The sequence below is a fragment of the Pongo pygmaeus genome, chromosome 12, assembly GCF_028885625.2.
Source record: "Pongo pygmaeus isolate AG05252 chromosome 12, NHGRI_mPonPyg2-v2.0_pri, whole genome shotgun sequence".
In the NCBI taxonomy this organism is placed as follows: Eukaryota; Metazoa; Chordata; class Mammalia; order Primates; family Hominidae; genus Pongo; species Pongo pygmaeus.
The window spans coordinates 105529748-105554731 of record NC_072385.2 but is presented as its reverse complement, the minus strand read 5'-3'; the positions used below and the strand labels follow the sequence as shown (position 1 = coordinate 105554731).

The 24984-nt window shown below is 51.9% G+C and overlaps 1 protein-coding gene and 1 pseudogene across 1 annotated transcript; both read left to right on the top strand.

Moving 5' to 3' along the window:
• The first annotated feature begins 468 nt into the window (after window positions 1-468).
• On the top strand, window positions 469-24692 carry FOSL2 (FOS like 2, AP-1 transcription factor subunit). Its single transcript, XM_054475024.2, has 4 exons — window positions 469-1413; window positions 11552-11803; window positions 16138-16245; window positions 19309-24692. Exons 1-4 carry the CDS (start codon window positions 1309-1311, stop codon window positions 19825-19827), a joined length of 984 nt encoding a protein of 327 aa, XP_054330999.1. The 5' UTR covers window positions 469-1308; the 3' UTR covers window positions 19828-24692.
• On the top strand, window positions 20349-24692 carry LOC129030116 (uncharacterized; annotated as a pseudogene).
• Window positions 24693-24984: the final 292 nt, after the last annotated feature.

The window sequence follows — 24984 nt, the reverse complement described above, 5'->3', positions numbered from 1 at the left end:
GGGAGAGGCCGCAGCGCACTCGGGAGCGGGCGAGGGAATCCCTCTCCCTCCACGTCACCCGAAAACGAGGAAACCCGCACTCGCGTCCTCTAACGCAAATGACCATCTTTGGCAACGTGCGCCAATGGAACAGACCAAGGGCGCTGGGCCCGGGGGGTGAGCGGGGGACTGGGAAGGGCCGGGGCTGCCTCGGCGCCCCCGAACTGTGCGTGCCGCCCGCTCCCACCCGGGCCACCGCCTGGCTTCCTCGCGCGGGGTGCGCGGTTGGCGTCAGCGCGGCCGGGAGCCGAGGCTGGGAGGGGAGAGCTGCGCCCGCCTCCTCCCCTCCCGCGCCTCTTCCTCCTCCGCGGCCTCCTCCCCCCGCCTCCTCGTGCGCTCCTCCCTGCAAGGTGGAGTCTGGGGTTGACGTGAGTGAATCCACATGGTACAGGGCTGGAGAATAAAGAGTGTGAGTTGAACTCGTGCCATTGTAGTGACTCATCTCGGGCAGAGCTCTAGGGCTCCGAGCGAACCAGCGAGCGAGCGAACGAGCGGCGCTCGGCGGGGACAGAAAGAGGGAGAGGCGCGGTCGGGCGAGGCGGGCCCGTCCGGGAGCGGGCGCCGGGGAAGGGGTGCAGGTCTGGGCGCCGGAGCGGGGAGCGGGGCCGCGTCCCTCTCAGCGCCAGCTCTGCTTGAGCCCCACGAGCCGCTGTCCCCCTGGCGCGCTCGGGGCCGCGGGACGGGCGCACGCCGCCTTCTCCTAGTCAAGTATCCGAGCCGCCCTGAAACTCCCGCGGCGAGTCGGCCACGGGAAGTTTATTCTCTGGCTCCTTTTCTAAAAGGAAGAAACAGAAGTTTCTCCCAGCGGACAGCTTTTCTTTCCGCCTTTTTGGCCCTGTCTGAAATCGGGGGTCCCCGGGGCTGGCAGGCCAGGCTCACTGGGCTCCTAGTCTTTTTTAATTTCCAATTTTTGATTGGGCCGTGGGTCCCCGCTGAGCTCCGGCTGCGCGCGGGGGCGGGAGGGCGCGCGCAGGGGAGGGACCGAGAGCCGCGCCGACTTTTTAGAGGGAGGGATCGGGTGGACAACTGGTCCCGCGGCGCTCGCAGAGCCGGAAAGAAGTGCTGTAAGAGACGCTAGGGGGACGCTGTTCCTGAGGTGTCGCCGCCTCCCTGTCCTCGCCCGCCGCGGTGGGGGAGAAACCCAGGAGCGAAGCCCAGAGCCCGCGGCGCGGCCGGCGGACAAACGAGCGCGCAGCAGCCGGTGCGCGGCCGCGGCGAGGGCGGGGGAAGAAAAACACCCTGTTTCCTCTCCGGCCCCCACCGCGGATCATGTACCAGGATTATCCCGGGAACTTTGACACCTCGTCCCGGGGCAGCAGCGGCTCTCCTGCGCACGCCGAGTCCTACTCCAGCGGCGGCGGCGGCGGCCAGCAGGTAGGTGCGGGCCCCGGTGCACCTGGCGGCGCGGGCGGACCCCTGCCCTCCTCTCGCCGCCACTGCCTCTTTTGCTTTCTTTTCGTTTTCTTGGCGAGAAAATACCTACGGGCCACCGTTGTAAGTTCTGGATTTTCGTCCTTCCCTTCCCCCTCACCCTCTTTTAAACTAGGGGATTGGGGAGTGGGCTTGAAGAGACAACGTGCCCTTTTCCTCTCACATTATATTTTACTCAGATAAACTCCTGGAATTGTAGGCCCCCTACCAGGAGCCTGTTACCTCCTTCCAAGAACTACTCCCCCTCTCCGGTGTCCGCCCCCCCCCCCACCCCCGCCCCGGGTCTTCTCTCTGGGTGGTGGACAGACAAAATCTTTGCACCCACTGGCACCTCTCGACATCCTGGGACCCTATTCCTTCAGGAAAGCCCTCTCTCTCTCCTCCCCGTTCTCCATCAGTCTTAGCTCCTTTCTGAAAGGGGTTGGGGACCCAGAAACATGGTTGGACTCCTTCAAGTAATCTGGAGCGAGGGCGAGGGCTGCCGCTCTGGGAATCAGGTGCGAAGGCCAGGAAGCAAGAAGCCAGCCTTGGTTGGCCCATGCCGCCTGTGTGCCCCCTGCCTGCCTGCCCGCCCGCCCCCCCGCCGACCCGTCTTCTGTAAGGGTCAGGGACAGGAGGCTGCACTGCCCCCCAGGAACGAAGGAGCACCTTGAGGGTCTGGGGGTACCTGGAGCAAGGAGACCCGCAGAGAGAAGAGGGGGTCGGGTGGGGGAAGAGACATCACGCAGGCCCCTGGGTGGTTCTGGAAGCAGAAAACAACTTGTTTCTAAAGCAGCCGGACTGGTTTGCACTGGAGGGATTGTGCGTGTGATCTCTGTGTTTATAAATACCAGGAAGGTGCTGTTGGCGGGGGGTGCTGATGGCGTGCCTGCCCTCTGCTGCAGCTCCCCCACCCGCTCTGTCTCGAGAGAGAGCTGGGTTAACGCAGGCCCAATACAACATGAAGCCCACCGTGGTCAGCATCTGTGGAGTCTAGCACAGCTGGCTGCGGCAAGGGATGCTCCATAAGGCGGTGGCCTTGGCCTCTAGAAGGGGCTGGGGTGGGCTTCCAGGGAGGGGGGGACTCAGCTGGAAAGAATTTTGGAACGTGGCTCTCTTTTGGATCTGATAGGGGGTCCCTTGTTCCAAAGTGATTCCCTATACCTGGTGAGTCCCCAAAATGGCTTTTCTGTCTTCCCTCTGCCTCCCATGGTGCTCCTGTAAGCGCCCACAGTAGAGACAGCCAAGTCTGTTCATTGAGGGTACAGTCAATGCACCCTTCGTAGTGAGCACCAAGGTGATGAGTTTGAAATCCGAAAAGTTGTTGATTATGTTTGCTTCCCAGCCCCGCTAGTGGTTTGTATTGAATGTAAACATCATGAGGGAATAGGTTGAAGTCTGTACCCACTCCCTCCCTCTCCCGTTCAACAAACCCCAAACGCCTGTCTGTCTCCTCCTCCCTGAAATCAGGAAGGGATCTTTTGATTTCTTCTCTGTTCTTTTCCCTAATGTGTCTTTGGCAGTGATCGTTGGAGTATTACAATCTCACTGCCTGGTTTAGCATAGACCCTGGGGCCTGGAGGGAAGTCAGACCGGACATCAGTGCCCCAACTGAATAATCTGTGTCACTAGGGCTTTGAGCCCAGGATGTGAGCGGAGGCAATTCCCGGTTTTGGAAGAAAATCAGACAGGAAACCAGTGCTAGGAAGAAGGAAGAGAATTCAGTCCAGCAGAGTGTAATAGGGCCTCATTACCGAAGCAAAAAGCAGCTGTTGGCTAATTCCTAGCATGCTGTAACACATGAGGATTTTGCAATTAGCAATAACCAGTGCACGGGGTTCTCGCATAGACGCCTGCCCATTCGGCCCCGCAGTGTGTGAGGCGCCTTTCAAACCGGAGGGATTGGCAAGGTAATGCCACTTGAGACAAGTTTCTTGGCCTGTCCCCTCCTTGGTGTGGTGGTGGTTGGGTGGGAGACGAGGAGGAACGGGGTGGATTTTTCTGTCATTGCTCCAACTGTGAACAAAATTGTTCTGTGGTCCTAAGGTCTGACCTCAGAGGCTTTTGTTCCTTCACAAGTCTGTGCTATGACCTTGCCCGATCTTGGGCTCAAGGTAACTTTACTACATACCAGATAAAACCTGTAATCATTTTATTTCTCTCAGCTTCCTGTACTGGAAGACTTTCCTGGCAGTTAGTGGATGGGCCTTTCTCTTTTATGGCATCTCAGTGGACCGATCCATATGAGACAGTTCTCTGGTTTTTCTTTGGGGAAGTGAATTTTATTTTTTTCAGGTCTCTCTTTTGGGGGTCCAATATTCCTGATCAGTTTGTTGCCAGTTCTTCAACCCAGAGCTTTCCCGTCCCCTCTAGCTTCATGAAGCTGGATCTTAACACATGGCCATGAGCTCCAGTGACTTTGGGGGTGGGGGGAGCAGACTAGTCTTTGTTACAGCCTCTGTTCTTATATATGGCAGGAACTTGAGGCATGAAAAATATTTCCTGTTCCAGTTATAGTTTTAATCTCAAAGGTTGGTCATTGGTGATTTTGTTTTGTCAGTAACCGTTGCACACACCTCCCCTTCTTGGATTTTTCCTTTTGCTGTTTTTTCTCTCCTAACTTTCCTAGGAAAACATCTCCCAGATATATGCCCTGCCTGGCTGCTTGACTATTACGGTTTCAGGGCCTGAGCATTACGCAATCCAGCCAGTTACACAAACATAGGTCATTTCATAACTTGTTTTCATCAGCTGGGCCCCCTTTTAATGAAAAAACAAAACAAAAACAAGACCTAGAACTTTTCCAAGGCTGCTATTTGTTTCTCAGATAACTTGTGAAAATAAATCAAGGGCAGTATTTCCTTTTTGGAGTTAAGGAATACCAGACTAGCACTCTTCTTCCTCAACCACCCCTTCCCAAGATACACACACACACACACACACACACACACACACACACACACACACACACACACACACAGACACACACACAAAATTCCCCAGAGTGAACTTTCGCCAACTGTACCAGACTGGGACATTCCTCACATCAAAGAACTTTTACCAGAAATGACTGTGATTCCCAAGCTAGCCTCAATCATACCTCTCTAGTGCCCTCTACGGGAAATTTTTAGGAAAACTATCTTGGGAATGTATTTTTCCAGTCCCAGAGAGTGTTAAATTGGTGAGTTTGGAATTCTTAGGATGCTTTTTCTTTTTAATGAGGGACAAATAAATGCCACATATTTAACCGTGGTTAACTAGGAACTGCTTGACTTTGAGCTTCTTTTTTGTTTTGTTCTAAATAAAACCTGGTTAAAAAAAGAGTGCTTTTTCGTTGTACACAAGTACCCTAGAACTTAAAGTATAATAAAAAAAAATTTAAAAAAAGGAGTGCTTTTTTCTTTTCCTATTTTGATGTCTGTCTATTCATTAGGTTGCCTTCACAGTTTGTTCAAATTCCCAAGGCATGTTTTCCTATGTGCTTATATTAGGAGGGGGCTTGTTCGGTTGGTGGGAATGTGGGAGGCATAGATTAAGGGTCTGGGTGCTTTTTTTTTCCCCTTGATCTTACAGATGTTGTAGATTAGGATCAAACAAAATGTTATCCCAGGAATTTGTCTGTTCCGCTGATTCTTGATGGTGGAAGTCAGCTTCACTTTTTCATCAAAGGGAATGGGGTGAAATAGCAGTCATGTATTGTCTGAATGGCATTTGAATTTTCCTATCCAAAACGCTGTGTGCATTTCCACTACCTGTTTCTGCTTCTGCCTGTCTTATTATTCAAGGTGAGGGTAAAATTGGGAGACTTGTTTTTTTCTTCTCTGTCTTAATACAAACACAGCAGAACTTATTCATCCTTATCACTGTCATCCCCTTCCTTGTTTTTTCCTTGAGGAGACTAAATGCTTATCTGAATGCTGCGGCTATGCTTAGACTCAGTAAGGTTTTGCAGTACCCCCTCTTTTGCAGTTGCTTTCAGTGTATTCTTTTGAAAATCCTCCCTGCTAACAAATCTTTGTCCTTTGAAGGGTGAATTTGGAAATTACCAAAAGCCTCTTTGGAGCCGAGTCTGACATACAAATCTGGATGATCAGGCTGAGGCCAGAGTAGGGTGTGACCCCGTGTCCTGCAGGCCTCTGGAGTCTACCTGGGAGAGCACGCCCACGACAAAGGACACCAAAGCAGGCACCTTTGCCGTCAATAACTTGGATTTTTTTTCTCATTTGTTAGATAGGAATAAAGATACTGGTTGTGAGAATTAAGGAGACGAACGTTCTGTTCTATTTGTTGAAACAAAGAAAAAAATAGCATCATTACTTTGTGGATATGTCTCATCTATGTTGTATGTGGTGTCTTTTGGTGGCCACAGTATTTCAAAATGACAGCAGCTGCCCTGATTGAGGCAAATATATCTGTTCCAAACCCCATCTGGTAATTCTATCCCATCTCCGCTCCCTGGGCCAGAGAGGGAAGGTATAAGATTTCTCCCGGCCCACCTGGTCTCTCGGCCCTGTCCCGTGGCAGTGAGACTTTCCTAGGCTCACCTTCCTGTGGCTTTAAGGGAGGTTGAGAGGACATGTCATTCCCATGGAGTACAGAGCCGCCGGGGAGCTGTGGGGGTTCCAAAGGGGCCCACAGAATAGTGGAGTGAATTCCCCAGTGCTTTGGAGTGGCGCTTCTGGCCAAAAGGGCCCTGGCAGGGAAGCAGCTGGGGAACCTGGACGAGGGCTAAGGCCTTCTCTTTCTGTTTCTTTCCTTCCCTGCTTCTCTTCCCCCGGCAGGCAGCCAGGTGGAGGAGGATAGAGTAACTCTTTCAAGGGAACCCAGGAAAGCGTGGAGGCTGAAGGGAGGCGAGTCACCTAAGAGAGCGTTTATAAACTGTAACCTGTAACGCTTTGGGAAATCACAACTTACTAGCAACAGTTTCCATTGTGACATAGTGGTATTTCTTCAGAGAGGAATGAAAGGTCAGAGGTCAAAGTGATGTTCAACGCAGAACCTGTGAAGACTGGTTAAATTCCTTATGGAAGGCTTTGGGGAACATCCCAGGTTCAGTAAAAATACAGAGCATTTGCATTAAACTGGACCTCAGTGGGGATGTGATGGGAAGTATGAGACAGATTGTGCCCTTATCCTTTCCTTTTCTCGGGAGCCAATCTTCTAGGATGTTGGAATCGTCCATTTTCCATCCTGGGAATCTAAAGAAAGGGTTCTTAAAGGGAAAGAACCCAGTCCTTTCCTAGATACACTCAATCATACCTGCTTGCCTGGCAAGGCAGGTTACAGAGTCCACAGGGGGCTTCATGGCTTGAATGCTTGATAACCCAGACAAAAATCTATCTGATGGAGAATTGCCTGGCCAAGGGGCTGGGCCAAGAACCCCAACCCTGACTTCCATCTCACATACCAGTTCTGCCCACTCACGAGTCTCTGGGATAAGCCCTCGGCCCCATCCGGGCCTGTAGGGGCCCAAACCCTAGTTCCAATACCTGTCAGCAAAAAGCCATGGGTTCATAGCTGAAGCCAAGGCTCCAGTATAGAGTCTCAGGAGGCAGTTTTCACAAATCAGCAACTGTTGTGGGGGGAACTTCTCTGACCTGCTGAGGTTTGGTGGCCCTAGAGAGTCCGAGTTTTTGGCTGTCTTTCTCGTTGGCAGTGGAAGGAGCACACGCATCCTTCCTAAGCAGCCCCGTGGCACCCTCGCAACAGGGTAGAGCAGGGTGATGGGAGTTTCCATGCCCAAAGACCACAAGGCTTGTAAGGGTTTGAACATCGGCTCAGGGTCTGGAGGTTCAAGCTGATGAGTGAGAGCCCATCTCCTCGGCTACCTGGGTTGGAGGAACATCTCAGTTCTGACTTTTTGCTTCTTATTTCCTCTGTATTCGTTTCCCTCCAACCTGAGCATGGGAGATGAGAATGAACCTCTGGGACAGGGGTTGGCAAACCATGGCTTGAGTATTTTTCTAAATAAAATTCAGTGGCACAGTCTTGCCTATTTGTTTACATGTTATCTAGGGCTGCTTTCACACTGCAGTGGCAAAACTGAGTTGCAGCCAAGACCGTATAGCCCACCAAGCCTAAAATATTTGCTGTCTGACCCTTCACAGCAAAAGTTTGCTAAACTCTGCTCTAGGAGGTGGATGGGGACCACTATATCCTTTTATAGGCATTCTTGCCCACCCCGCAGTTGACAGGGTGACACAGTGAAATATTTGGAGGCTTTGCCAGGCTGGAATGCTACACAGGCATCCAGCATCTTCAAAGTGTCCTCGAGGAGGACATGTTGGCTACAGAGCCCCAGGCAGCCGAGTGAGGTTTTGGGTTACCTCTCCCGATCCCATCACTCCCAGCACACTCCTGGCACTGCAGCAGGTCTGAAACTGCCCTGTAGCCCCCCAGCTGAGCAGCTCTATCTTGGTTTGTGTTTAGTGTTAACTCGTCCATAGAGAACCACGATTTATCTCCAGTGTGACATTTGGCTGATTCTCGGGTCTATTGGCATAGAAGAATGCTAGGCTAGCTTCTGGGACCACAAACTCCTAACTTCACCTCTTCTCTCCTACCCCAGTGTCTGAATAACACGTTTCTGAATAACACGTTTCTGAATAACATGTTGGGAGTTGAGACAAGACCCATCTGCCAGATCTAATTGAAACTTTTGTGTGTCTCCCAGAGAAGCTCCTCTTGGAGACAAAAGCCTTCTTTATCAGAGCCCCGGGCCCCTCTGGGGATGGGACATTGTTTTCCTTGCAGTTTAAAGCCAGTGTATTATCCAGATGGCTTTGCCTCCTGTCTGAAACAAGGTGTACATGCGTTTCAGAGGCAGTCATTACCTCCTGGCTGGTTTTTATTGCTGTCTTGTTTTGTCTAGACCAAGCCATTGCTGCGAGGAATCTGCCTGATGTATACCGGGAGCACACACCACGGACCTGCCCTCCAGAGCGGGTGGACTGGAGGGCCTCAGAGGGGCTAATAGGCATCCACTTATTCTGAAGGGGTCTTTGTCCCTCAGCTTTGCTTCAGATTTTCTGCTGGGTTCCCCAAGCCTAAAACGGGAGCACTTTAATTTGTTGGAATTGAGGAGTGACTTTCTTAGGTGCTTTCCTAAAAGGAAAGCTGACAGCTTCCCCATGGAGGAGGGGGTCATATCAAACCATTGTGCTGAATGCCTCAGGTGCATTTCAAACCCAGAACCTGGCTTGGGGAAAGAAATGGAATTTAAAAGTTGGGTGCTTCCCAGGAGTGGGAAGCTGGCACTTCTCCCCGGAGCCTCCTGTGCAGAGTACACAGGCACATCTAATGATGATGGTGGTGGTGATGGTGACCTTCCATTGGTTTGGAGCAATGTTTCTCAACCCTGGCTGCACAACACAATCTCCTTGGGAGTTTAAAAAAAAAAAAAAAAAGCTTATCAGAGCCCTGCCCCAAACCAATTATTTTAGAGGTCTAATGGCGAGGCTCTGACATTAGTGTGTTTTTTACAAGCTCCTTGGAATATTCTAATGTGTAGCCAGGGTTGAGAACCACTGGCGTGCTTTTGTAGCCTGTGATTACAAGTAGCTACTCATTTAATCCTCATGACAGTGCAGTGAGTTTGATGAGTATTCCCCTTTACATCCATGGAATTGAGTCTTTGAGCCCAGGGCAAGGCACTCAGTGGCTAAGCCAGGCCTCAACCCCATGCCTCCTGACCCCGAGTGCAGTGCTGACTCCCCGCCCCTCCCATCCAGCAGCTCAGGAAAAAAATAGCTGTCTGGGACTTGGTGCTTCTACACACACTCAGCCATGCCTGCTGTTCTCACGACTCTGCCTACTCACAGCCCAGCCCCAATTGGCCATTTTTCCTCCTTGAAGATCATTTCCCACTTGGATGCTTTCCTGTTCACTGCACTCTTCCCTCCTTCACATGCACACACCTGCTGCCTTTCAGTCAGCACCTGATAAAAAGCCCACTTTTCTTTGCCTTCAGAAATGCAACTCGGAATCTATCACCCTGGGCAGCTCTCTTCACGGGATCCCAGAATCCATTGTACTGGGTAACTTTTCTCTAGAATCCTGGAACCCATTGCTCTAGGCAGCTGTCCTCTCGAATCCCATAATGCATTGTACTGGGTAACTTTCCTCCAGAATCCCAGAACCCATTGCTCTAGGCAGCTCTCCTCCCGAATCCCAGAATGCATTGCACTGGGTAACTTTCCTCCAGAATCCTAGAACCAATTGCTTTAGGCAGCTCTCCTCCCAAACCCCAGAATCCATTGCACTGGGTAACTTTCCTCCAGAATCCCAGTATCCATTGTGCTGGGCAGCTCTCTTCACTGAAGCCCTTGGCCTGGGCCCCCGAGGTGGTCTGGGAGTGACACAGCCGTTCTACCGTACAGACTGGGGTCAGGCAGATAGCAGGGAATTGAGCAAGAAGGGGTCCCCAGCTCTGTCAGCTGTAGTGAGGTACTCTATGCGTTATTTACACAGCAGGAACCCTGATGTTGTGACAAGGCAAAGACAATGGTGGTGCCAGCTTCCATTGCTGCGAATGCTTCTATCCTAGTTGGTCTGATTGGACTAGCATAGGGAGGGTTCTACAGCATCCATGCTAATGATAGTGGGGTTCCATTCGGGGCCAGACAGACCTGTGGGACCTTCTCGGTGAGAGGGGAGGTCTATAGGGGATGACCTGACACTCTGTCTGAGGGCAGTAGGGGTGGATAACCAGCACTTAGGGCTGGATTTTGAGGAATAAAGAAGCAATGGCAAAGGAGCTTGTATACCACTGTGTTCAGGGGCTCTGGCCTCTTTGTCAGGCTGGACTGGGTTTGAATCCTGACTGCTGCTTATTAGCAATGTGGCCTTGGATAAGTTACTTAATCTCACTAAGCCTAAATATCTGTCCCTAAAATGGAGCTAATGGTCATTCTTCACTCAGAGGGAGAATTAGTGAGATAATCTAGGTAAGACATGGTGTCTGACATTTAGTAAGTGCCCAGGAAGTGTTAGCTATTGTCATCATCTCACCCAGTTTTTAAGTGGGGAAGAAACTACTTGGAGAAGCTTTATGTGGACACAGGAGTCATCTGAAGATGAAGGTTCACCTGGGTTCCATTAGGGGGACTTGCCTCTGAAAAGCTGGAAGTAGGGGGCTCTTCTCTCCTCCCTGCTTCTTCCAGTTTCCAGTAGCTGCCTTGGAGAAAGGTCAAGACCAGCTGCTAGGGAGCACAGCCCATTTTAGTTTCTATACTCTGTCATCATCTTATATTTTAAATAGAATGCTTCCTGCAGCATGTTCCAGAGAGCTCTGCAATGTGGTCTGGGCATAAATTAAGAAGCGGGGAGAAAACTGCACTAGCAGCACCAGAGTTTCCCACAGAAACATCTGTGAACATAGATCAATGCCTATGTAGCTGGGTAGAGAGACACACTCAGCCAATCTGCCCCAAGCAAGTTGCTGATGATGGGAAGGGAGGAGGGACAAGGACAGCAAGGGATGTCTGGCTGCAAATGCCACTACTTGTTAGTCTCATGGGTTAGAGGACATCTTTTCATGGACCTGGCTGTGCCCTGATGGAGTCATAGCTCTGTCCTGAACCTCTTTGGAAAGTGACAAAGGCAGACACAGTATGCTCCCTTGGTGATCTTTGTTGGTCCAAAGCTACTGGTGTGCAAATCCCTTCAAGGTGTCCTGAGCCGGTACCCTGACAAACAGTTGGCAGGCAACTCAGAGGCTTAAGAGACCCAGGTGCCACATCCTGCAGATGTGTATCCTGGAGAGCTGCCAAGAGGGCCTACCGAGTGTGAGTGCTGGGGACCACGTCTGTCTTGGAAGTCATTTGGAATATGACAGTATCCTCACTGAGCCACCTGGGGATGGAGTTCTCAGGACCCCAGTCAGGGAGCAGATCCGACGTGAAGCCCCAGTCATAGTTAAGATTCCCCCCTTGATTCTTGGATGCACAGGACTTGTCCAGGCCCACCTGGGGTCCTGACATTGCCCTCCAAACACTGACCCTGCTCTGTGCTGGTTTTTGCCTCAGCTCTGTTTAATTATTATTAAGTATCCTGTTCAGCTTAGTATTTATTGGCTCATTTGTATTTTTTTTCCTCATTTCAGAAATTCCGGGTAGATATGCCTGGCTCAGGCAGTGCCTTCATCCCCACCATCAACGCCATCACGACCAGCCAGGACCTGCAGTGGATGGTGCAGCCCACAGTGATCACCTCCATGTCCAACCCGTACCCTCGCTCGCACCCCTACAGCCCCCTGCCGGGCCTGGCCTCTGTCCCTGGACACATGGCCCTCCCAAGACCCGGTGTGATCAAGACCATTGGCACCACCGTGGGCCGCAGGAGGAGAGATGAGCAGGTACAGCTCAGACCAGTGGGAAGGAGCCACGTCAGTGGCTTTCAGAGCCCCAGAAACACAGAACGTTTTTCTGCAGACTGGTAGGGTTAATGTTCTGAGAGCAGGGGAGACAAGGGAACTAGGGGTTGAAGAGCACGTCATCCCCCTCACTGGAGAGCCAAGACTCAGGCTGGCTCTGTCATCTCGCCACAAAATGGAGATCATGGTCCCTGCAAGCCAGGACTTGGCTACAGATGGGAAGGACCATTACGACCTGCCCACAGCAGGATCCTTCTCTGATCCTTGGCAAAAGGGCCATGGGACAAGCAGCCAATGAACCCTGGCTGTGAGCTTTTTAGGATTATCCCTTAGCTGTCTCCCACGGTCTAGTGCAGGCCAGGCACCCAGCAGACCTACGGGGTCAAGCTTTGGGTTGGTACTACCCACGACTTCCCATTCCTCCTCAGTCTTCTAGGCCTCCAACTCGGAGCAGGAGCCCATTTCAGGGGCCTGGAATGCATGTTCCAGCGGTGCAGTAACTCTGGGGCCTTAGGAGTCTGTTCAGCGGCATGAACAGACAGGAGGATGAGGCAGGGGAGGCCAGACATCAGCCCTTTTCTCTTCAAGGAGCTCAGCTTTGAGAAAGAATTAACTTGGCTGGGGAGGGAGGCCAGAAAATGGGGAAGGGGGGCTCTGCTATTTAGGCAGCACCTACCTAGTACTCAAGAGGCTCATTGCCTGGATCAGCAGTGAGCCAGGGCAGTGCCAAGTCCCCTGGTCTTGGAAAGGGAAATCAGAATCATGCATAATTCCAGAAAGAATGGGATAAAGCCTCAGAGTGCCCCATCTCTCCCCCATGTCAGATGATACAAGCAAGGGCCAGACATAACCTGTGTGTGGCCACTCGGCCAGTGAGTGGGGAAGTCTGGGCTAGATCCCAGTTCCCTGGACCCCCTATGCAGTGTTCTTTCCCCAAGGCTATGCCACCCTGAGCCCAGGGAAGGGAAAAATACTTTAGCAGTGGAATCCCTTTTTCAAATGAATTGTTATCCTGGAAAACTATTCCAGTGACAGCCTTGGAACCCTTCCTCATTTCAGCCACTGTCCATCTTCACTCTGTGATCCCCAGGGCCACAATGTTCCAATATACGGACCTTTCAAACAGGTCAGGGTAGATCCAGACCTCAGGATACTTGGAATTACAGGGATCACCACACCAAGAAACTGGAAGTTTTCTCGGGAGCTCTGCTCCTCCGAGGACAAAGCTGGGTCTTGTATCCACTACTTGCTGGTTTGTTCTGTTAATGGCGGAACCACGGTGCAGAGCCACTTGGGGAGGTGTGTCTGCTAGACACTGTAATGGATTCGCAGCTGCATGTTGGGCCTCTGCTGCTGGAGCAAGTGGCCAGTATCCTCCTCACAGTTGTTTTCTATAATTGCAGTTGTAAATATTGCAGTGGCCAAGCTTATAATGACCTTTATAAATATGCTTCCTTCACGGAATCCAAGGTGCAAAGCCTTATACTCATTGATGAGCTGGACTCTTCTGGGATATAAGTGATCCTGAGTGAGAGCCAGGCTTGCCAGGGACTCTTTGGGGCTAGCAGGACCACAAAGCCCGAGGATGTGCTGAATGCTCTTCATTCTCTCTGTTTTTTTTTTTTTTTTTTTTTTGAGATGGAGTCCTGCTCTGTCGCCCAGGCTAGAGTGCAGTGGCACGATCTCGGCTCGCTGCAACCTCCTCCGCCTCCCCAGTTCGAGCAATTCTCCTGCCTCAGCCTCCTGAGTAGCTGGGATTACAGGCACGCACCACCATGCCTGGCTAATTTTTTTTGTACTTTTAGTAGAGATGGGATTTTGCTATGTTGGCCAGGCTGGTCTCGAACTCCTGACCTCAGGTGATCCGCCCGCCTCAGCTTCTCAAAGTGTTGGGATTACAGGCGTGAGCCACCGTGCCCGGCCACGCTCTCCATTCTCTTCTGGGCCTACCTCACACCAAATTTAGAAGTTTATATCCAGAAGGGACTTTGGAGACCATCTTTTCTCATTTTCCCTTTGTACCCATTTTATAGACAAGGAGACAGAGACCCAGAAAGGCGAAGGGCCCTGTTAGAGTCTCACAGTGAATTAGTAGCAGAGCCAACACTGGAACCCGCTTCTCCTGACCTTTAGCCCTGTGGTTTTCCCACCACACCACCTAGGCGTGCCTCATACAATCTGTCTGGAGAGTTTCCTTCCTTTTTTGAGAGGGAGGGAGAGAACAAGGAGCATTTTATCCCACGTTAGTTGGGAATTCACACATCTCCCAGCAGCTTTGAGGAAGCCTGGGCAGTGGCAGCCTAGAACTTTGGCTGTTCAGGTTCCCAGCCCTCAGGGCTTTGCTCTGAAGCTTACTCCGGCCGTTCTCAGCCTCCCCGAGCCTCCCTGCTAGGGAGGAGCCTGCCTCTGGAGCCGGCCTGGTGCCTCATAGGCCTCCTCTGGAGCCCGCCTGGGAGGTTCCCTCTGTGCCCTGTGGCAGCGACTCTGAGGAGGTGGGGAGTGGAGGGTGTGTGTGGCTTGTGGGTGGGTACATGGTGCTGCTGACACACTCAAGCTGGAACCATGTTGATCTCACCGCCCCTGAACACTTCCTATGTCGACAGCTCCCACAAGTTGCCCCACACCTCACCAGTCAGGGGAGAGACTTCTAGGTCAGTCAGGAGGCCAAAAGTTGTCCAGAAGCAGCCAAGGGGGAAGGAGGGCTTGAAGTGGGTCAAGGCCAGCCTCCTTCTTTTCTGCCCCTCATTAGCAAGGGATCTAGGGGGCTTCCTGGGCCTTAAGAGGAGCCCTGGTGGCCCTTTCAGTGGTGAGCCCTAAACCCAGGCCTGCAGCAGGGCCATAAGGCTTTCTTGGCAATTCTGCCAGGCTCAAGACAAGACAGGTTTAGGAGCAGCAAGTATTCAGGGCTTTGGTCAAATGGCCTCATGACCTCAGCCGGGCTGTGGCCCTCCTTCTGTGTGACAGGCATGGGATTGTCCTCTCTGGTGCTGTGATGATTGTCCTCTCTTTGCTGTTCAAAACATCACAGCAACAGACCTCAAGGGCTAAAGGGAGCACTGTGGGACTCTGACTTGGACCCAACCAGGACAGTGGCTCTTTCCTTCATGGGGTGACCTGAAGTCCAGGCAGTATCCCTCCTTGGGGTAGCTTCTCCCTGCTCCTCCAAAAGTAGCTTTGATTTTGCCCCCAGGTGTCCTGTGAGAGCTGACCCAGGTCTTACTCCCCTTGAGATCTTCTAAGCTCCTAGTGTAGCACCGGGCACTTAGTAGGTGTGCAGTCAATGTTTGATAACTGAATGGGTGGTCTTTCCCTTTGCGTTGCTTTCTGCTTTGGCCCACAGCCATCTCCTTGTGTCATCTCTGCCTGAGAGAGGCATTGGGGTCACAGCTCTGCAGGGCTCTGTGGAACCAGAGCATTTGCCCTGCTCAGTAGAGCAGAGTTCATGCTCTCTGGTGTGAGTGACAAGTTCCTAACTGTCTCACTGGAAGAAGCTAGATCCTACGCTCTTTGCAGGGGAATCTTCCTTTGTTTGGTTCGCAGATAAATCCCAAGCCCCTAGAACTGCATCTTGCACATGGAACCAGGTACTCACTTGTTGAGTGGGCAGCAGGATTTTACCTGCCGGGGGCTCCTCTTCCTTTTGCTTGTCCTGTCCAACTTAGCACTGTACCAGGCATGTGGGGGAGTACCTGGGGTTGAACCGTGAGCAGCTGGCACCCTGGGATTGGCAGAGGAAATTGGGAGTGGAGTGGCACTCTTGGCCCGCCCATCAGCAAGATAACATTCCCCCCTGGGTGGTTCTTACCTATGTGGGGACTCCAGGCCCAGCTACTTAACAAAATGGGGATAATGAGGCTTGCAGAGCAGGCAGAGTGATGGGAGGAATAATTAGCCAGGGTTTGGAAGAAGCTGCTTAAGTGGGTGGGGCCACGCCTGGCTGGCAGGAGGGGACTCTTGGAGAAGCATCCCCAGCTCCTTCTCTCTGGCCTGGGCACTGAATCAGGGCTGATGTGACAGGTGCTGCCATCATGCCTGGGCCGGTGAATCTCTGACCCATTGCTGTCCTGTTTAAACATGGACTTTAAACTTGGACATCACCTTCCGGGGCAGATTCAGCTCAAAGAGCCCTCCCAGGCAGCCAGACATCAGGGATCCACATGTTCTGGGGCCTCTGAGTCCAGCCATGCTCCTCTCGCCCTTTCTCCTCCTTTCTCCATTTCCAGAAGGGCTTCTTGCGTTACTTAAAATACAGTTTTTCAAAAATGCTGTGAACCATTGTCTCTGTTCTAATCATGATCCTTGGCTTTGGCCTCTAGCTGTCTCCTGAAGAGGAGGAGAAGCGTCGCATCCGGCGGGAGAGGAACAAGCTGGCTGCAGCCAAGTGCCGGAACCGACGCCGGGAGCTGACAGAGAAGCTGCAGGCGGTGAGGAACTCTGCGTAGGGTGGGAGCACCTCTGGGTGGGCTGGAGTGAGAGCCCCAGGGGTCCTGATCCTCTCTCCCACAGCTGTCTCCTTACCCACAAGTGCCCTACAGATGAGTCAGTGGAGATAGAGCTTTCCTTCCTTTGGACACATGGGTCAGCATTGTGTTGATTGAAAAAAGAGAGAGGGAGGTGGCGTTTAGCACCAGCCAGGGCCCAGAGGGAAGAAATGAACAACCTTCTGTGGGGGTGCTAGCCACGTTTTTTACACAGCACCTGAGTGTTCTCTGCTCACAGAACTGTGGGGGCTCCTGGGTGAGGGATGGTGGAGGGTGGGAGCCAGGGCAGGTCCAGACCTGCCCCATCCAGGGCTGCTTCCCAAGGTTCCAGCCACTCCCATGCCTGCAGCCATCAGGAGTGGCCCAGCCTGGCCTAAGCACTCTGGGTTGGGCCAGGGAGAGGTCTTGTTGGAGATGGGTCACGTGGCAGCCGGGTTGTATTTTCTTGGGGTTTTCTCATTTCCTTTATGGGCAGGCGGGTTCCCCACCTCTATCATGAACTCAGAGCTGTGGCCATGGTACCGCATGCTGCTCTTGTGAGTCACTCTCCCGTGCCGCCTAATTGCCCAGACCTGGGGACCCACAGCCCTGCCCTTCCCTCTGTTAAGCTTGACCTGACCAACGTCACGTAACTCCCTTCAGAGCCTAGCCCTGCAGGAAGGGCCGTGTGCTGTATGGAGGAAGCCCCGAGCCAGGGTTGACTCTCCCAGTGGAATGCTTTCAGAGTGAGGAGATGAGAGAGACTCTGTCAGTGGTCCTCACAGTGACTGCCCAGGATGGGGCTTTAGAAAACATCCCCTCACTTTTTTTTTGTTCTTATAATTTTTTTGAGATAGAGTTTCGCTCTTGTCGCCCAGGCTGGAGTGCAGTGGCACGATCTCAGCTCACTGCAACCTCTGCCTCTTGGGTTCAAGCGATTCTCCTGCCTCAGCCTCCCAACTAGTGGGGATTACAGGTGCCTGCCACCATGCCCGGCTAATTTTTGCATTTTTAGTAGAGACAGGGTTTCAACATGTTGGCCAGGCTGGTCTCGAACTCCTGACCTTGGGTGATCTGCCTGCCTTGGCCTCCCAGAGTGCTGGGATTACTGGCGTGAGCCACCGCGTCCGGCCCATCCTCTCACTTGAGTTAATGTTCCCAGGTACCATCTACCCGCTTAGGCTTGTCTTTCTCTGTCCTGCAGCCCTCACTCTGGGGTGTTGAATGAATTGAATTGCGTGAATTCTGTGATGCCTGTAGTAATGTCCCTCGGAGGTGTTAGAGCCGGGGAGGATGAGTGGGAATTCTTCATTCCCAGGTGAGGCAGATCCACAATCCACTTCCTCAGCGGGCCATCCCACCACTAACCTTTCTCTGATTGGCACTTCAAGGAGCTGTGCCCCATGTGGCGCTCCTCACCACCCTCCCCAGAATAGCCCTGCCCCCTGAGGCTCCTCTACTTTCCTCCCCTCCTCCCAGAGGCCTCACACCCATCTCCCCCGCCTCCCCCGCCCTCTGACCCAGCCACCCAGGCCCCTGAGCCACATCCTCCACAGGAAGCCTCTCAGAAGCTCATGACGTTCGTCAGACCCTTGAGACAGACGGAAACTGTTTTTCACTCCGGAATATGCTGTACTCTGCTGAACGAAGCCCTTGCCCGTATGTCCTCACTGATGAACAGGAATCCATGTTAGGGAAAACGTGAGGAGGAGGCTGGTGACACACACCTCTTCCCCTCCCACAACGGCCCCTCCACGTGCACTTGCTCGCTTCTGCTTCTCTGCCTGGGGATGAAAGAAGGGGGCTGAGGTCTTCGCGGGGTGACCCTGGCATCCTCACAGACCCTCTCAGGCTGTCACATTACTTCTGTGTCAAGCATGGTGGCTGAACCAAATGTTCTCTGAGGGTTCTGGGAGTCCTGAAATATGTGCTTAAGAAATTGGAGCAAAAGGCCAGGCGCTGTGGCTCATGCCTGTAATCCCAGCACTTTGGGAGGCCGAGGTGGGTGGATCACCTGAGGTCAGAAGTTCGAGACCAGCCTGGCCGATGTGGTGAAACCCCATCTCTACGAAAAATTACAGAATTAGCTGGGTGTGGTGGCAGGTGCCTGTAGTCCCAGCTACTCGGGAGGCTGAGACAGGAGAATAGCTTGAACCCGGGAGGCAGAGGCTGCAGTAAGCCAAGATCATGCCACTGCACTCCAGCCTGGGTAAGACAGAGCGAGACTCCATCTCAAAAAAAAAAAAAAAAAGAAAGGAAAAAAAAAGAAATTGGAGCAAAAAAAGGGAGGAGGAGAGGCTGTGATAATCCCACAGGGATTTGCTGAGCACTTCTGAGAAGCCAGGCACTGTTCTAGGTGCTAGGGATACAGGAGTGTGCATGACAAAGTCTCCACTCTCTAGCAGCCTAGGGCTTAGCGTTTATCCATCCACAGGTGGGCTGGCATGGGGTTGGGGAGTAAGAGAAGGAGAAAGGTGGGTAGAGCTGTGTTCCGTGACCCCTTCTCCGTGCAGATCTCTGCAGTACTCATCCCTCAGGGGTACCGAGGGGGCAGTCCTGGCACCAAGGCCATAGAACATAGACTCTGGAGTCAGATACATTGGGAATCAAATCTGGGCTACCCCACCTGCTAGCTCGGTGACTTTGGAAAATTAACAGAACCCCTCTGAACCTCAGTTTCCTCATCAGCAAAATGGGATGATGATAACATCTGCTTCCAAAAACTCCTGGAAGATTGAATGAGATCATCTCTGAAGTGCTTAACACAGTGCCCTGCACAAAGTAGGTGCTAGGTTATGGCAGCTGCAGTTGCTGTCTTAGCCCGTCTCCAAGCTGACTTTCCTTCTTTGGAAATGAAAGGAATATTGAGCCTCCAGGTGACTGAGAGACTCAGACCAGCGGGGTCTGTGGTTAGGTGTGTGAGCCTCTCCTCTCACAGTGTCTGAGGACATTACTGGTTTTCTCTTTCCTGCCTAGATTGATCCCTGGCAGGTTGCTGTCCCTCACATCCCTCTCTTTCCATGGCAGGAGACAGAGGAGCTGGAGGAGGAGAAGTCAGGCCTGCAGAAGGAGATTGCTGAGCTGCAGAAGGAGAAGGAGAAGCTGGAGTTCATGTTGGTGGCTCACGGCCCAGTGTGCAAGATTAGCCCCGAGGAGCGCCGATCGCCCCCAGCCCCTGGGCTACAGCCCATGCGCAGTGGGGGTGGCGCGGTGGGCGCTGTAGTGGTGAAACAGGAGCCCCTGGAAGAGGACAGCCCCTCGTCCTCGTCGGCGGGGCTGGACAAGGCCCAGCGCTCTGTCATCAAGCCCATCAGCATTGCTGGGGGCTTCTATGGCGAGGAGCCCCTGCACACCCCCATCGTTGTGACCTCCACACCTGCTGTCACTCCGGGCACCTCGAACCTCGTCTTCACCTATCCTAGCGTCCTGGAGCAGGAGTCACCCGCATCTCCCTCCGAGTCCTGCTCCAAGGCTCACCGCAGAAGCAGTAGCAGCGGGGACCAGTCATCAGACTCCTTGAACTCCCCGACTCTGCTGGCTCTGTAACCCAGCGCACCTTCCTCCCCAGCTCTGGAGGGGGTCCTCCTCGCTCCCCCTTCCCAGGGACCAGCACCTTCAAGCGCTCCAGGGCCGTGAGGGCAAGAGGGGGACCTGCCAGGGAGCTTCCTGGCTCTGGGGGACCCAGGTGGGACTTGGCAGTGAGTATTGGAAGACTTGGGTTGATCTCTTGGAAGCCATGGGACCTCCTCCCTCATTCATCTTGCAAGCAAATCCCATTTCTTGAAAAGCCTTGGAGAACTCGGTTTGGTAGACTTGGACATCTCTCTGGCTTCTGAAGAGCCTGAAGCTGGCCTGGACCATCCCTGTCCCTTTGTTACCATACTGTCTCTGGAGTGATGGTGTCCCTCCCTGCCCCGCCACGCATGCTCAGTGCCTTTTGGTTTCACCTTCCCTCGACTTGCCCCTTCCCTCCCCCAGCGTCAGTTTCACTCCCTCTTGGTTTTTATCAAATTTGCCATGACATTTCATCTGGGTGGTCTGAATATTAAAGCTCTTCATTTCTGGAGATGGGGCAGCAGGTGACTCTTCTGCAGGGGCTGACTTGTCCAGAAGGGGACAAAGTGCAATACAGAGCCTTCCCTACCCTGACGCCTCCCAGTCATCATCTCCAGAACTCCCAGCGGGGCTCCCTGAGCTCTCAAGGAGATGCTGCCATCACTGGGAGGCTCAGAGGACCCTTCCTGCCCACCTTCGGAGACGGCTTCTGGAGGAGCGGCTTGGCCAGAAGACAGGGTGTGAGTGAGACAGTGGGGCACAGGTTGGGTTTGCCAAACGCCCAATTACCAGGCCAGGAATCATGCCAACAAAGCCACACGGGTGTCCTAGCCAGCTTCCCTTCACCTGGTGTCTTGAGTAGGGCGTCTCCTGTAATTACTGCCTTGCCATTCTGCCCCTGGACCCTTCTCTCCAGACCAGGGAGGCGTCCCTCCCTAGGAGCCACACATTATACTCCAAGTCCCTGCCGGGCTCCGCCTTTCCCCCACCCTGGCTTTCAGGGTGACACCACCCACAGAGATTTAATGAGCATGGGCCTGGACCTTCCCCAGATTGCTGCCAGGCAGCCCCTCCCCAAGCCTCAAAGAAGCATTTGCCGAGGATGGAGAGGCAGGGGAGGGAGGCGGGAGGCCGTCACTAGAGTGGCGTCTGCAGCAGCTGCTGCCCCAGCACCTGCTCAGCCTGTCCTGGCTGCTCACCTCCCCGCAGGGCGCCGGGCCTTTCCTGCCCTCTGTGGTCATCTGCCACCTGCTGGATCAAGTGCTTTCTCTTTTACACTCCCCTGTCCCCACCCCAGTGCGCTCTTCTGGCCCGGGCAGCAAGCAAGCTGTGAGCAGCTGGCCTGAGTTGTCGCTGTGGCTTGTGGCTCATGCGCCATTCCTGGTTGTCTGTTGAATCTTTCTGGCTGCTGGAATTGGAGATAGGATGTTTTGCTTCCCACTGCAGGAGAGCTGCCCCCTTTCACGGGGTTGGGGAAGGGTCCCCCTGACCTCCAGCAGGAGCACAGCTCAGCAGGGTCCCTGCTGCCTACCCCTCTGAGCCTTTTCTCCCCCGGGTATGGCTCCTGCCGAGGTTCTTGTCCAGCAGGGCCTTGACAGGAATCCAGGGAGTAGCTCCTGGCCAGAACCAGCCTCTGCGGGGCTTGTGCTCTGAAAAGACTCTGCTGCTGGGGATTCAGCTCTAGAGGTCACGGTATCCTCGTTTGAAAGATCAATTAAGATCCCCCGTGGAGAAAGCAGTGACACATTCACACAGCTGTTCTCTCGCATGTTATTTCATGAACATGACCGCTTTCGTGCACTAGACACACAGAGTGGAACAGCCGTAGCTTAAAGTACATGGGCCAGTGGGACTGGAAGGGACATGTACAAGTGATGCAGAAAGGAGAGTTTCAAAGAGAAAGGATTTTGTTTAAAATACTTTAAAAATGTTATGTCCTGCATCCGTTGGCTGTGATGCCACCCTCCCGGCTTCCCAGGGGCTCTGGGAGGGACCCTTCTAAGAAGATTGGGCAGTTGGGTTTCTGGCTTGAGATGAATCCAAGCAGCAGAATGAGCCAGGAGTAGCAGGAGATGGGCAGAGAAAACTGGGGTGCACTCAGCTCTCACAGGGGTAATCATCTCAAGTGGTATTTGTAGCCAAGTGGGAGCTATTTTCTTTTTTGTGCATATAGGTATTTCTTAAATGAAGCTGCTTTCTTGTCTTTTATTTCTGAAAGCCCCCTTATACCCCACTTTGTGCAGCAAAGATCCCCGTGCAGGTCACAGCCTGATTTGTGGCCAGGCTGGACAAATTCCTGAGGCACAACTTGGCTTCAGTTCAGATTTCAAGCTGTGTTGGTGTTGGGACCAGCAGAAGGCAAACGTTCAGCCAACACACAGGACTGTAAGAGGACTCTGAGCTACGTTCCCTGTGAAGACCCCCAGGCTTTGTCATAGGAGGTTGTTCAGCTTCCCCGAAGTCAGAGGTGATTTGATTTGGGGAAGACTGAATATTCACACCTAAGTCGTGAGCATATCCTGAGTTTTACTTCCTTATGGCTTGCCCTCCAAGTTCTCTCTCTCATACACACACACACCCTTGCTCCAGAATCACCAGACACCTCCATGGCTCCAGCTATGGGAACAGCTGCATTGGGGCTGCCTTTGTGTTTGGCTTAGGAACTTCTGTGCTTCTCATGGCTCCACTTGCAAGGCAGCTCGGAGGTGTGGACTCTGATTGGGCTGCAGGCAGCTCTGGGACGGCACAGGGCAGGCACTGTGATCAGCTTGTGTAAAACACACCGTCTTCTTGGCCTCCTGGGCAGCCTTTCTGCGAATAGTCCTCTCCCTGGCCAGTTGAATGAGGAAGCTGCTGGCACAGGAAGGAGAGGAGATACCGGCTGAGGCTTAGGAAATTGCTGGAGCCGGCTCCAAGCAGAGAATTGACTGGGGAGGTTTTCAGAGTCAAACATCATTCTGCCTGTGTTGGGGGCCAGGTGTGTCACACAAGCATCTCAAAGTCAAAAGCCATCTGGGGCTGCTGCTTCTCTTTCTCAGGCTTTGGGGAAAGGAATCTCCCTCTGCTCTCACTTGATTCCAAGTGTGGTTGAATTGTCTGGAGCACTGGGACTTTTTTTCTCTTTTTCTTGATGGACCAACAGTGCAAATGCAATCTCGCCATTTAACTTTCAGGTCGATTTCCTTTCCTGATCGGACATCTTTGTGCCCCCTTTAGGAAGGAAAAGAATACACCTACTATGTGCCAGGCACTGTGTTAGGCGCTTTTATATAGATCCTCGTTAGGATGAGACTAAGGGATGAGGACATCTCTTTATAAAAGGCCCCTAAGTAATGGATAAGCAGAAACACTTAGAGGTGAGGTCTGTCGTCAAGATCCAAGGTAAGATTGCCTTCAGTCTGATGTTTGTTCTCAAGGACTTATCCCCTACAATATTCTCCCACTCCATACCTCTCCTTCTACCCCACCATGTGCTCCTGTGCGCTCCTCAGATGGTCAGAGGGGTAACCCAAGTCCTTAGAGAATTTGGGGACCAATAGGATATGTGATATGTGAACTTTCTTTAAAAAACTTAAGGGGTCTTTGCTACCTTCTGCTTGTTGAGTTGTTTTGGCATTCATCTTAAAAGCCAGCATCTCACTATTTATTGACAGGTTGGGCTGTGTGTGTGCGCATGTGTGTATACATTTCCAGGCGTGCCTGTGTCCTGTAGCTTTTTAAAAGGAAACCCAGTCATCCCACTATGAATCTGGCATCTTCTTATGCTTCTAGTGTTTTGGCCATACATCAACCAAGGGGTTTAATTTATCCAATGCTTGACGACATGTTCAGGAGGGGCTGGATCAAATTTTGAGAGAGTTATGGGAAAGGGAAGGGGAGAAGAAATTGACATTTATTTTATTATTTATTTTAAATGTTTACATCTTCTTTATGTTGTATCAAGCCTGAATAGAAACTGATAGCATTAAAATACTCCGTTCCTCTCTCTCTTCTCGCTTCCTTTTTTTTTTTTTTTTTTAAATTTGGGATAACGCATTTTTGTTTCTAAAGTGGTTTGTGATTTGTGCTGTATAAACTGTATAAAAAGGTTCTGTTTTTAAAGGTGGATTTTCATTCCTCTGGGGACAGTGGTCGCCAAGACATCTACATTGTAAGAGAACGCAGTGGAAGATCCTGTCCTGATTCTCAAAAATTATTTTCTCTGTATGATTAAAAGTTTATTCCATTTATTTTAGTTTGTGTTTACTTGATTTTGAGGAAGAAAATATTTGACTTTGTATAAAGAGTAGGGTATCAGGGTGTTTTTTCTGCCGTGGGAGATGTGTATATATATAGTATTTTGGTGTATAGTAGAAAATAAGCTTTGTGCATCTGTATTTGAGATATGTTAATGACGTGGAGTAAAGTCAGCTGTAAGACTCTGGAGGCAAACAAGTTGTATATGGTTCATATGGCTCTATGGGGAATTTAATTACCTTTCTGGGCACTTTTTTTTTTTTTTTTTTTAAAGTACTGGTGAAATGGTCCCATTGGAGAGTCTCCTAAATGGACCTTCCAGGCAGAACCGCAAGCTCAAAATCTTTGTATAGTTTTGAAAATTGAGGAGTAGCTTTGTTTGGAAGCCTTTCTGGTGGTGTTTTTTTGTTGTTGTTGTTGTTGTTGTTTTGTTGTTTTACTGTATGTAATACAAGCCTACAGTATTTGCACTAAAGAAAGCTTGTTAGAAAAAGCTTGCTGCTATGGAAGAAAGAACATATTAAAACTTCTTTCCCTTGCGATTTTTTTGGGGGAGGGGGGTTAGCATTTCCACTTTCAGTTGAGTAGCATTTTGTAGAATAAAATGAATTAAGATTGAAGAGCCTCTGATGGTTGGTTTATTCTGTCTTGCCATCTGTCCTTTTTCTTCTATTCCTGTCTACCTTTGGCCCTCATGGGTAAAGTTGGTTTTTCTGCTGGTGGGGGTGGCAGGGGGGCTGGGGGAGCTGGGAACTTCTTTCTGCTTGCTTAGAACCTCTTTCTGCAAAACTGTGAGGTGGGCTTCTAGGAGAGCATCGGGGCATGTCTACTTCCCCGTCTCATTCTTCTTTTCCCTTTTGACCCCTTCCCAATCCCTCCTGATCCTGTTTCCTTCTCAGGGCCTAATTCTCA